Below are 13,421 nucleotides of genomic sequence, written 5' to 3' on the forward strand. Positions count from 1 at the left end.
GGCTAAGGAAGCTGCAGCAGTTGGTGTGTGCTCTTCCTGGATGGAATGAAAAGTAAACAAGCCAGGGGCTGGGCTGGGGAGTCAGTTGCCAGGCAGATTATAATGTATCAAAAATCCAATGTCTGTGTTTAGTCCATGATCTCTAGTATCCAGGAGGTTGATGAAATGGAGCTCATAGGCTCGTCTCTGGGAAGTGTTGTGTAAGTTTCCCTTGAGGATCAGGACTGAGAGATTGGAGAGACAGTGGCCCTCCTGTGAGAAATGTGCCCCCACCAGTAATTGAGTGTTTCTGTCTTTGATGGATTTCTGGTGTATGTTCATTCTAGTGCGCAGTTGTTGTTTGATCTCTCCTACGTATCTTCTTGATGGAAATTCACCCAAGGAACCTTGTCTGCCTATGTCCTTAGACCAACACGGCTACAACCTACACCCCTGTATATATATGGTTGACATTCATCTAAAAAGATTTTTTTCCAGAAGTACAGCAGAGAGAGAGAGAGAGAGAGAGAGAGAGAGAGAGAGAGATGGGAGCCTATCACAGATTTCATGCTAAATGACTATCAGCATGAAAATGTCTATAGCTACAAATTACCTGGTTTTAATTCACAACGCAGTGTTCACAATTTTGCTACCTCAACTACCCTATGACATTTACACAGGATATTAAAAGCCACCAAATCAGAATCATAAATTTGACTTAAAAGTACTTAAGATGTCAAATTCCTCAAGTAGTTACATACCATCCTCTTTAAAGTCATATCTAATAATCTGCCCTCACCCTAGTTCATAGCCAACAACTGCTCTGGGTAAACATATCCTGTTATTCTTTTGTTCCAATTTCATAAGTCAAGAATCAGCTAGCCAAAGCTGAATCAAAGGATATTATAACAATGAAAACAGTGCTTTAGTTATCAGAAACACAAGAGACTATCCACTGGAGTTATTATGAATTAAGATCTTTATAACAATTACATATGCATTACAGGAGTTGAGAAGCAGGAAGTGGGCTGTTGTGTCTCCTTTGCAGACAAAAACATGCCTTTCACTTCGACAACCTAGGCTTTAATAAGCCATATAAATCAGTCAAGTATTTGTTTTTTCATACAAGTCAAAGAACGTCTTTGACATTTTCCATTTAAAGAAAAAAAATACTGTTCTGCTTCTTTCAAATTTGAATACAGCTCTTCTGCACTGGGATGCTCAGTAACCCAAAAATTAGATATGGCAGTGTTTTCCAAACTTTTGGGGGTTATGCCCCACAGCAGTCACGTAAGCCACTCTTGGCTGAAGTAGGGGGCACAAGTCCCCCTAAGAACTTTTTCCACAGCCTGCGCAGGGGTGCACTGTGCAAGTTGGGAAATGGTGACTTATAGTGTCACAATACTTCACACTGAGAGTGGTAAATAAGTGGCATTTACTCAAGTGTTAAACAGTTTATACACCTCAAACGATAACAGAGTGTTTCAAAGAAAAAAAAAATGACTGACCGATTCACCTTTTCCATTAAGGCAATTAAGGGGAAGAGTTGAACATGCTCTCTAAATTTCCCCTCAAGCAGTCCCCAGGAAATAATACTAACATTGCTTGGTGTCTAAAATTAAAATGGTAGAATCTAAGACAACAGAGGTCTTCTTTGTATACCATAAAGAAACAAAAGGTCACTGGTCAATTTTTTAATAAATCTTAATAGATTACACTAAAACCTGAAAGCAGATCCACAGGAGACCCTAGCCACAATTCAACCAACTCCTCTTACTATAGGGAGGAAGAAATAAGATATACGACTTACACAATGGTGCCCAACATTTCAGCACCACAGGCTGGGTGAGCAGTGCCAGGACAGTCTGCAGCTCGACCACAAGCCTGATCCCACTGCGCAGAGTTTGGAATTTGGCAGTAAAGGAGCAGTGACTGTGTTAATTGCCTCTGTTCCACCACTGCCAAATTTCCAGACACACAAGGAGCCCCATAGGCCAGATGACATAGCTTCGCAAGGCAGACCCAATACTGAAAAGGTACAAGTTTTCATGGCACACTTCCATCACTCTCCTGGCACACTAGTATGCTGCAGACTACTTTGCGACTCACTGAGTTAATGTGGGCACTGCCATGATTTAACCACTCCAAGGCTACGTATGGCATGTATGTCACCATTTGGACAGCCCTGCTCTGACCATAGCTGACAACTGGTGTCAGCCAGGAGTTCAACTGAATCACCTTTAAAAGTGGTGGGATTTTTTTAAAATTTATTTCACCACAGAAGAGATGGCTATTGAGACCTTGTGTACACAAAGGATTTCTGTTAATTTTTCCACCTTTTGAAGTACTCCTACAGCAACACATTTTTAAATGATATTCAGGTCTACTCTGAACAGGGCTAAACAATACAAGGCATACAGGTGGCCACCTGGAACCTTCCTTACACTATAGCTCAATTGCTAATGGAAAACTTACCAAAAAGCTCCAAAGTAGATTCAGCCTAACCTTAAGAAGCCTCCCACCAACCATGTGACATGTGGGTCAAATGACAACTCATTCCATAAAACTGAGAGAGAACTCAGCAGGTAGCACTGGACAAAGTGAAACAAAGTCAAACTAAAAACTCAGGTGAGGGAGTTAAAAAAATAATGCTATGTTAGGTGGAATTTGGCAAAAAGTCCTCTATTTAAAAAAATAAAGTTTTAACTTCAAGTTAGAGACTTTGGGTCTTTGTCTTGCCATCAGATCTACCTTTGAGGTAAACAGACTGCTCCAACTTCTATCTGAGCCTAATTTACATAAAATGAACTAGAGGTGCACTGATACACCAGTCTGATATCGAATCTGCACCAATATAAAGAAAATAGGCTGCATTGGAAATCAGCCCCATGCAGCCAATAATTTGGCCGATAAATGCCCATGAGTGCGCAGAGCAGCATGCAGGCAGCAAGGAGCAGAGCTGTGTACAATTGGCAAGTCTGGTGTGGTGGAAGGGGAGGGGGGAAAAAGGGGCATAGGGGGGCAGGGGTTGGGTGGGGCAGGTGTGGGATGGAGCTGCAGCTCGTCGGGGGGGGGTACATGTGCCCCCTGGATCTGTGCTGGGCAGGGCAGGCGGGCTGCAGCTGTGGGCTGGAATGGGTTGCGCTGGACTCTTCTCAGTGGGGGTTGGGCTCAGGCAGGCGGCAGCAGCGCTGGTAGGGGGCTATAAGAGAGGGCTACAGCTACCCCAAATTTTGCTGTAGCCCCCTTCCAGCACTGCCACCGCCCACCCTGAGCACAGACCTCACCAAGAAGAACCCTGTGCAGCCCTGGCTCCAGCCCACCCACCCCACCTTGTGCAGGTCTGGGGGCACACATCCCCCCATACCCTCCCAAGTTGCATGCAGCAGTAGGAGCTCCCCCCAGATGAGCCATGGCTCCATCCCACACCCCGCCCCACCCAGCTGGGCAGCATCTGCCTCTACCCCACTCCCTCCTTCACCATGGAGGGCGTTGACCTCCCCCCCATGCCCCTTCCACCACAACAGACTTACCAGCTGCATGCAACTGTATCAGAAATTGGATTGGTATCAGCCGATACGGCTCCTTAAAAATCAGCTATTGATATTAGCCCCCAAAATCTCTATCAGAGCACCCCTAAATAATAATAAGAGTTGCCCTTTTGTACTGTTCTGAAATAATTCTTCTGTAATGGATCCTAGGAAAGAATGCCATCCCTATGCTCCCTGGAGGCCTCTCTACCCAGACCTGAGTTTGCTTAGCTTGCAAGCTATGAACAAGCTATGACACTACCGACAGCTTTCCTGTTGGTTCACAGAGGTAGTGGTAATGTCAAGATTACCTCGGTTGGTTACCTTTTACTTGCTTATGACTTCCTCACCTATAAGAAAGACAAGAGCTTTTTCATAATAAGCACAAGTATTTTCTGACTGTCCACATAACACAGAAGTGGACTGAGTAAACATCAAGTATAACAGCACTGAGGAGACCACAGGACTGGAGTTAAAAATAGAAGAAGAAATGAACTGTCTCAGGGTTAGACAAAGAAGGAGCTGGAAAGAAAAGAATTATTCTGCTAATAAGAAGCAAAGGAAGCCTAGCTGATATCAGCTATAGAAATAATGAACTGAGAAGCTTGATCTCTGTTTAACAGATCCCTGAAAAAAGAACATAGGGGTTTTCTTGTTTTTTCAGGGAATGGAGAGGGGAGACAAGAGACACTCTAGCTCGCTGGCAACAGACCAAATAAGCATAAACCAAATGGCCTAGAACCATGCGCTAAAGAATATAAGGATGAGAAGACTTTCCAGAACTCACAAAAAGCCAGATGTTCACAAAAAAAATCCTGTGGGACTTGCAACAGCTTTCAGTTAAGGGCTATCCTCTGGAAAGCAAATACAAGATCTAAAAACATGAAAAATATGGAAGCAGGAAGTGTATTTTTGTTCACAAATGCCTATTACTAGTTTGATCCCTGAAATGAAACATGGAAAGGCCAAAAGTTGGCAGCCTAAGCACTGTCTAGGAATGCTAAACTCAATTTCTATTTTCAGGATCCTTAAACCCTCTGAAAACAGCAGATAAACAGAAGTGTTCTTATTCTAAAGAAATCAGGAAGTGCTGGCAACATAACAATTTTGGCTTATGGTTTTTTTAACTACATGTAAAATTTCATTTTATTATTCCCGCCCCCCCCCCCTGGTCTTCCAATAGAAAGGAAGGTAAGTATTCGTATTCTTCAAAAGAGATTTCTTGTCATTCTGGACAAGCTGCTTTGTAACCCCTAGAAATGGTCTTTTCTAGTTCTGTAAAATTACAATACTTTTATCTTGCAAAGTATAAAATCTCAAATGTGAATACAGAAGGGAAAAGTTGTTCCTAAGTGTAAAATGTTAGTTACAAAAGCTAAGCACTGAGGTAATACAGCTACCTCCTTCTTCAGTTTTTAGGAGAGGCCTGTTTTATGGTTGCTTTTAGAACATGCTGCACCTATTACAATGGGAGATGCAAGATAATTGAAGTGACTCAACAAAAGCAAGTTCTTGACCCAAAAAATAATCTTACACAGCTCTCAATGTCAATGAAGGTGAAGTTTTACTGGTCCCCTGAAGGAAGTCCCGCATTCAAAAACACTTGTCCCAGCATTCACATTTATGGGGGGGGGGGGGGGGGGAATCAACAGAATTGCCACTACCTTTGTAGGCAGAGGCAGTCCAAGACCTAGAACAGCACTCTGACATAGGTAAGCCTTGAGCACGTTTAACAAACTCAGTTACCAATCACTTCACTGTCCAGCCCAGACTCTTCCTTTGTGCATTAGCTAATGCTCCCAAGTGATTTTATTTTTAAACAGCTGCAGGCAAGAAACATTGTTAAAGGAAGTCAGTCCTGTAGGTGGGAAATGCACTTTAAAGTAATTCCTTTCTTTAGCTCAATGTTTACAACTGGAATAAGACGTTAGTCCATATGATTTCTTACACTATTGTGTTATACCTTAGCAAGAGAATGATTTGTTCATTTGAGTTTCTCCTGTAAACTGTTTACTGAAACGTTAAGTAACTAAATACAAAAAGAAAAAGACAAAGGTTTTGGAAACCACAGAAACTGCATACAGAAAGGAACACTAAAAAAGATTATTAAATATGCAATGTTCATTATTCAAAAGCTAAGAATTTCCAACATTAAAATTGCCTGTGCAACTTTATGCTTGTTCTCCAGCACACATGAATTATTATAATCCTTAATGACATGATAACGTTACTTCTTCAGCAAGACCCCTGCTTTAAATAGCACACAGCATGAATAATACTTAATGAACAAGCTAGTCAATATTGTTTTCTCCTCATTGCTCAAGGCATGGCCCCAAGCCTTATTTAATGCACATTATTCAAACCCTGTTTGGAAGATGGAATTATTTACCTTACAGGTTTATTTACCTGGTGCTCATCATTTTACCATGTTTCACAAATGTTAATTTCATCTTCGTGAAACCCTGTCCAGTGAGGAGGTGATATTAACTCTATTTTAAAAGATGAGGAATTGAGCACTGGAAGTTAAGTTTAGGAAGTAGAGGTGCACTGATAAAGATTTTCTTGGCTGATACTAATAGCTGATTATTAAACCAGCCATATCAGCTGATACCAATCCGATAGCCGATTTACAGGAATGCAGCCCAGCAACTTGGAGAGCAGCACCCTGCCGGTAAGTCTGTAGGGTGTAAGGGGTGCAGAGGCAGCAGATCAAGGCTCCCACAGTGAGGCAAGAAGTGGGGCTGGGGCAGAGGCAGGCACTACCCAGCTGGGGCAGTGGATGCAATCTGGGTGCCAGGAGCAGGATAGCACTGCAGGCAGTACAGAAGCTGGGGAGGAAGGCAGCTCCCCACTGCTGTGCACACCCCCAAGGCAGGCACGGAGGACACGTGTCCTCTCCAGATGTGTGTGCAGGGTGAGGGTGGGCTGCCCACTGTGGGCTTGGGGCCAGGGGCTGCGCCTGCCTCTTCTTGGCAGGGGGCTAGGCCAGGGCTGCGTTCAGGGCAGGCAGGCTCAGCTGCAGCAAAGCGGAGTGCCCAGAGCAAGGGAGACACTGGGGGAAAAGTTGGGTTGCAGGGCTATAGCCACTGCAAAATTCCCTGTAGCACCCCCTCACCCTCCCCAGTGCTGCCACCCACCCTGCCCCAAACACAGCCCCAGCCTAGCCCAGTCCAATCCAGCCACCTCCCCTCCCCCCGTCCTGCAGAGAAGAGGCTGGCGCAGCTCCTGGCCTCGAGTCCACAGCAGGCAGTCCACCCTCACCCTGTGCACGTGCCCCCTAGGCCTCCCTCAGGGGTCCATGAAGTGATGGGGAGCCACTCCCTCTTCCCACTGCAACCCCTGGATGAGCTGCCTGCAGCTCTGTCACATGTCCTGCTCTGGGGCCCCATTCACTGCCCTGGCTGGGCAGCACTTACCCCTGCTCCACTCCCTCCATCACCATGGGGGCCTTGATCTGTGCCCCCCCCCACACCCCAGCCCCTCACAACAGACTTACCAGCCGGACACTGTGCTCCACACTGCTGGGTTGTGCTCCTGGCCACCTGCATGCTGCATTGTGGCTGTTTGCATGCACAGGGCTTTTATCGGCAACATTACTGGCCACATCAGCCAAGAAAAGTTGATTGCCAATAATGTTAATTTTCCTGCTATCAGTGCCAATCCGATATGTAACTGATATATCAGTGCACCTCTAATAAGAAGTATCCACTAATCTGGAGTGCCCAAGTCATACCATTTGATATATTCAAAGTACAGCCCTGGGTGTTGAACACATAGCATTACTGAAAGTTGAGACTTCAGGGTTGTAAGTCAAACACAGAAAATGAGATACATGATATTAATAAACATTTACAAGAAGTCTGATGTAAATTACATGCTTCTAACCACATAAGCAATCTGTGGCAAAGGCAGGAACAGAATCCAATATGCCAACACAGCATTCAACTGCCTTAAACATAAAGATATCCTTTCTCTTATGAGGGAAGGCAGGTGGTGGGGGGGGAGGGCATGTGAGTTAGGCACCAGCAGGGCCAGGGGGGTGTGGGTCAGGACAAGCCAGTGATCCTTGCAAATGGGTCTCAGTATGAAAAAAGGTTAAGAACCACTGATCTAGAGCACTGTCCAGTTTTGAGCCCCCCACTTCAAGTAGTATGTGCATATATTAGAAAGCCTAGGGGAGAGCAGCAATGATTAGAGGTCTGGGAAACATGAAGACAGGCTAATGACAACAGGTGTATTTGGTTTGGAGAAGAGAAGACTGACCAGGGACTTGACAGCAGTCTTCAGCTACCTGAAGGGTTATTATGAAGATGATGGAAATAGACTATTCTCAGTGACTATAAGGGAAAAGACTAGAAGCAATGGCTTCAAACTGCAGCAGAGGAAATTTAGATGGTAGATTTGGAAGACCTTCCTCATTATGGGGGTGGTTAACTATTGGCACAGGCTACCTAGAGCATAATGGAATCTCTATGCCTGAAAATGTTTAAGATCAAGTTAGGCAGAGGCTTGGCTGGGATGGCTTAGCCAGTAATGATCCTGTCAAGCCAGGATTACCTCCTGACTCCCCCTCTCTCCCATCTCCTCATCTGATATCAGTGTTACCTTTTCTCTCCTCCTCACCCACACACTTGCCTCCTATTCTCCCTCACCACATTTACTTTGTTTCCTAGTATCAGACCTCCCCACTACCAGCCCTAGTCTCCTCAAGCTCCCACACCTGCTACCATCTGACTCCTTAACCTAAATTATTTTTTTCCCCTTTCACAGTCCAGCTTTTGTCCCTTCTACATTACAGCCATCCAGACAGTTTATTCTGCCTTGCTGCCTGGATACCTTGAAAAATGGAAAGCGAGTCATAAGCAAATCCCTTGACCAGGGTTGGAACATGCTTATTCTCCATGGAAAGAACACACAGACAGTGACACATAGAAAGTGTGAAAGAGTAAGCAAAGAATCTTCAGATATATTCTTTTGCTTAAAAAAAGTAATCAAAGTCTGAGCACACACTAACTGCACTTCCCAAAGCTTGTCATTTTGTCAGATTTGGAAGTATTTCCTTAGGGACTGTAAGAGATACCTAGCACAAAGGACATCCACCTCACCAAATTTTGAATCTGCTCCAAAGCACAGGGATACTTCCACTGTCCAAAGCGCCTCAAAATATACTATTGGTAAAATAAATTTTTCTTCAGCTTGATCTTGCAGTTTTGACTTAACTCTTCCTATACTGATATACGAAAGATACTTTTCCACTGGAAGCATGGTAAAACATTCATTCAAGTGGTTAGTAAACTCAGTTTTAAGCAACTTAAATCACTGTAACAGGTAGGGCAAAGTAAACATAAGAGGTAGTGCTACCAGCTAACAGAATCCCAACCCAACGGGATTTCTAAGTCTGATAGACACTCAAAGCTATGATGACTTCCCCAGAAACCGCACAAGTTTAGAAACCAGACAACTACCACAGTAAACTAAAGCTAACACTTAAACTTTTTGAAAATTACACACTCCTTCGAAGCATAGAAGGCCAGCCCATTTACACAGGCCTGCATCAACAGGATAACAGAAGAGCATTGTCCCTCTTGGGCAAAGAAAGCATCCTGCAGGGCAACATATCCTGTTGGCTCTCAAACAGCCTTGCAGACACCTCCCACAGAACAATTTTCAAATGCTAAAATTAAGTCTCTTTGAAGAAAGTTACCCAATTCACTCTTTGTAACCTTGCATCGCAACACCTCTGGTCTCCCTCCTCACACGTAAGAGGGGCCTTACATACTTATCCTTACGCTTGTGTACACCATGTAGCTACAAACTCCACCTCCAGTTTGCCCAGCACTCAGAGGCTTCCTCTTCCCTTCACTGAACCGTAACAAAGAGAGTTACAAAGGTTTGTTGGGAGCCGGCCACGCAACAGGCTACCGCAGCCTTCGCAGACAGCCAGCAGCTGCCCCAACAGGCTATCGTCTAACCCGGGGGAGTAACCGCTCACGGACTTGCTACACCAGGCGCCTGCGACCAGCACAGCAATTGGACTTCATCGGAAAGGAAGAGGCAGACCCAGAACAGCAGGCGCGGAGGCCAAACTCCGACACCAGCCCTTGGACCCTGTCCAGGCGGGCCGGGCCCTCAGGCGGCGGCACCCCCGAGCGCACCCCGGCCACGGGCAGCCCCGCGCTTCCTCCGCCCCGCGCAGACGATGAACAGGGGGAAACTCAGGCATCGCCTGGGACCTGCCAGGAATAATCCCCGGGGGGCGGGGGGGGGCGCCTCGGGACCCCAGGGCACGTCCCTACCCCACGCCGGGTCGCGCCGCGCCCCGCCCCTGCGGCATCCCCCGCTCGGCCCCGGCCCCTCGCTCGGCTGGGAGGCTCCGCCCCCGGGCAGGAGGGACCCCCCGCCCCCACCCACGAGGGACCCCAGGAGTGCAGCGGGCGGCCGCGATCCCACATCGCGGCGGCTCCCCGGGGCCCGGCCTCACCTCGTCGCCCGCCAGCCCCAGCATCGGCGGCCCCACGGGAGAAGCCGCCATGGTAGCTCCGCGCGCGGCGCTGCCGGGCACCGGGACCCTCCCGGCCCCGCCCGCCGCCGTGCTGGCCCCGCCCCTCCCGCGCGCAGCGCCGGCCCCGCCCCTTCCCAACGGCCGCCCTCAGGGGCCTGCGGCGGGCGGAGCCGGCGTTTCGTCGGGCGCCGGTTCTGTTGTTGCAGTCCCTGCGTGACTGCGATAAAGCGCGCCCGGCTTCGCGGAGCCGCACGTCCCTCCTCAGGCCTGAGCGCGGTGATGTAGGCCAGGGTACAGCCCTGCCGTTACGGGAGAAACTTCTCCCAGGGCTACATGGCGAGCCGGCCTGGGCCGCGGGGACGCTCAGAGCAGGGGAGGAAGTTACCCGCCTCGGGGTGGTTGGGGCCCCTTAGAGAGGTATGGACTCTGGTAAATATGAACCCACCACAATTGTATCGTGGATCTTTTTAATATTCTGGGGGGAGGGGGTGTGACATAAATAGCCCAGGGTTGAAGTGCAGAGCCACTTCCTTGCAAAAACTTCACACCCCCCAAAAAAGTTGGCTGCCTAAAGCGTGGGGCCCTGGGCGGTCATCCAGTTTGCGCTGCCCGAAGGCTGCTGCTGTTTTCCATCTCCCACGAAAAGATCCCCAACTAGCCAACAAACAAACAGTTTGGGAAGGGGAGGGGAGGAACGGTCTGAAATACAAACATGCAGCACAGATGTGGCATAGACTGGGCTCAGGAACAAAATGAGCGGCTGGGTGGTGTAGCTGAGGTCAGGCAGTTTCCACCCCTCCCTCACACTACTTGAAAAGCCAGGTGCCCATTCACATTGGGTTGAACTGTGCCCCATCCATCAGTACCCACATGGTCGCTGAAAGGGAGTGCTTGGAGGAAGTCTGTCTTTAACACGGTTTCCTTCATAGCTCGTTTTGCACCTGTTCTTCATTCTGTTTTGAGGCTGTCTACGGAGTTGCTTAAGGAATGTAGCTTTCTAATGGACAAGTTAACCAGGAAGCCAAAGAGGAACAATAGCAGGGAAGCCATTAATAATGGTTTTTTCTAGGGACTTTGACCCCTGTACTTGCAAACATTCCGGCCTGAGCTGATTTTGTCAGAAAAAAACTACAAGTTGCCCATGTGGATTCCTTCCAACTCCTAGTTTGAGAATCCAGAGGAAAGACCACAACCTGGCTTTTGGCCCTAGCATTTCCGCACTGAGGAGCAACCTGCCTCCGTTATCTTCTCCGTCAGCAGGAAGGTTCCAGAGTCCATCAGTCCAAGCTGCTTCTGTAACGTTCTTGTTCCTAGAGTTGTGCTTCCTGCCACTATTGTTGTATGGCAAATTGCACACCCTGCAGTTTCTGCTATTTTTCTACAGCTTGGAGGAGGAGCGCCTGTGTTTGCTGTTGCTTTTGTAGTTTAGCCATCTACTTTTGCTATGTACCTAGAACAGGGGTGGGCAAAATACGGCCCGTGGGCCAGATCCGGTCCGCAAGGCCATTCTGTCTGGCCCGTGGGGCCCCTAAAAAGATTTTGAAAATTAAAATGCATCTGTCCTTGGTTCCTGTAAAAAATGACAGGAACTAGAGGCAGTAGGACCCAGGGGAATCCTCGGCAGGCTTGCAACAGGAGGGCCTGCCCAGCCAGCCGCCACCCCAGCAGGGGCTTCTGGCCTGGGACCATGTGGCTGCCCTGGCATGGGAACCTCAGGTAAGGGAGGTAAGGGGCGGGGGGTGAAGGAGCTGGCACGGAGCGCAGGGAAAATCAGCCCCTCCCCCGCCCCATGCTCCCTGCTGTAGCTGCTCACAGCCCACACGGGCTGCAAGCAGCTGCAGCAGGGAGCATGGACCACGGGGCAGGTGAGAGGCCCGGCCACTTTTCCCCCCACACTCAGCATCAGCTTCTAACCTAGCCCCACTGCCAGCCTGGGCCCCACACTGGCTCTGGGCTCACCCATTGAAGCTGCGCATGGCAGCTGCAGCTGCAGTCCCCCCACTTGCTGGGCTGGGGGTAGGGCTGTGCTGCTCAACCCTGCAAGCTTCGTGATGGCTCTCTCTGGGGTCTAGTTTCATAGTTGGTAGGGTTGGAAGGGACTTGAGCAGATCATCAAGTCTGACCTGCCATGGGCAGGAAAGAATGCCGGGGTCAAACGACCCCAGCTACGTGATTATGTAGCTTCCTTTTGAAGACCCCCAGGGTAGGAGCAAGCACCACTTCTCTTGGAAGTTGGTTCCAGATCCTTCCTGCTCTGACTGCGAAGTAGTGCATCCTGATATCTAGCCTGAACCTACTCTCAGTCAACTTGTGGCCGTTATTCCTAGTTACTCCTAGTGGTGCTCAGGGGAACAGGGACTCTCCTGTTCCCCGCTGGTCCACCTTGGTAAGTTTATAGATGGCCACCAGGTCTCCTCTCGGCCTTCTCTTCTGGAGGCTGAACAGGTTCAGGTCCCATAGCCTCTCATAGAGCCTGCCCTGCTGCCCCCTGACCATGCAAGTGGCCCTCCTCTGGGCCCTCTCAGTGCTATCCACATCCCTCCTGAAGTGCGGCACCCAGAACTGGACGCAGTACTCCAACTGTGGCCTGACCAGTGTTGCATAGAGGGAGAGATTCACCTCCTTGGACCTGCTCGTGATGCATCTCTGGATGCATGACAAGGTGCAGTTAGCCTTACTGACCGCGTCCTCATACTGGCAGCCCATCTTCATCTTGGAATCAATAATGAGTCCCAAGATCCTTTTCTGCCTCTGTGCTGATGACAAGGGAGTTCCCCAAGCTGTAGGTATGCTGCTGGTTCTTCCTCCCTAGGTGCAGTACCTTGCACTTGTCAGTATTGAATCCCATCCTATTCTCATCCACCCACCCCTGTAATATGTCCAGATCTAGTTGTAGCCTGTCCCTCCATTCTATTGTGCCCACTCCCTCGTCCAAGTTGCTGATGAAGATACTGAACAGTGCGGGCCCAAGGACCGAGCCCTGGGGGACCCCACTGCCAACATCCCTCCAGGTCGAAAATGACCCGTCCACCAACACTCTCTGGGTGCGGCCCTCCAGCCAGTTTGTGGCCCATCTGACTGTGTAGGCATCAACGCCACAGTCGCCTAATTTTTTAATGAGAATGGGGTGAGAGACAGTGTTGAAAGCCTTCCTAAAGTCCAGAAAGACTACATCCACCGCGACACCTGCGTCTAAGGATTTTGTGACCTGGTCATAGAAGGCAACCAGGTTGGTCTGACAGGACCTACCCCTAGTGAACCCATGTTGGTTGCCCCTAAGCATAATCTCCCCTGCTGGTCCCTCACAGATGTGCTCCTGGATAATTTTCTCAAAGAGCTTCCCCAGGACTGAGGTAAGACTAACGGGCCTATAGTTTCCTGGCTCCTCCTTCCTACCTTTTTTGAAAATG

The 13,421-nt window shown here is 48.6% G+C and overlaps 1 protein-coding gene and 1 long non-coding RNA gene across 4 annotated transcripts in view; one reads left to right on the forward strand and one right to left on the reverse strand.

Moving 5' to 3' along the window:
• Nucleotides 1–10,099, reverse strand: part of NEDD4 (NEDD4 E3 ubiquitin protein ligase) — a 127,686-nt gene extending 117,587 nt beyond the window's left edge. The window contains exon 1 of the mRNA XM_014606090.3: nt 9,991–10,099. Within this exon, the coding sequence (XP_014461576.2) occupies nt 9,991–10,041 (51 nt within the window). The 5' untranslated portion in view covers nt 10,042–10,099. The remainder of the gene's footprint in view (nt 1–9,990) is intronic.
• Nucleotides 10,038–13,421, forward strand: part of LOC106739880 (uncharacterized) — a 48,177-nt gene continuing 44,793 nt past the window's right edge. For 2 of the 3 annotated variants that reach the window (XR_009455594.1, XR_009455596.1), the window contains exon 1: nt 10,038–11,727. This is a non-coding gene — a long non-coding RNA (uncharacterized LOC106739880). The remainder of the gene's footprint in view (nt 11,728–13,421) is intronic. The other variant, XR_009455595.1, reaches the window with a different exon arrangement.

The sequence above is a fragment of the Alligator mississippiensis genome, chromosome 11 (assembly GCF_030867095.1).
Source record: "Alligator mississippiensis isolate rAllMis1 chromosome 11, rAllMis1, whole genome shotgun sequence".
Taxonomy (NCBI): domain Eukaryota; kingdom Metazoa; phylum Chordata; order Crocodylia; family Alligatoridae; genus Alligator; species Alligator mississippiensis.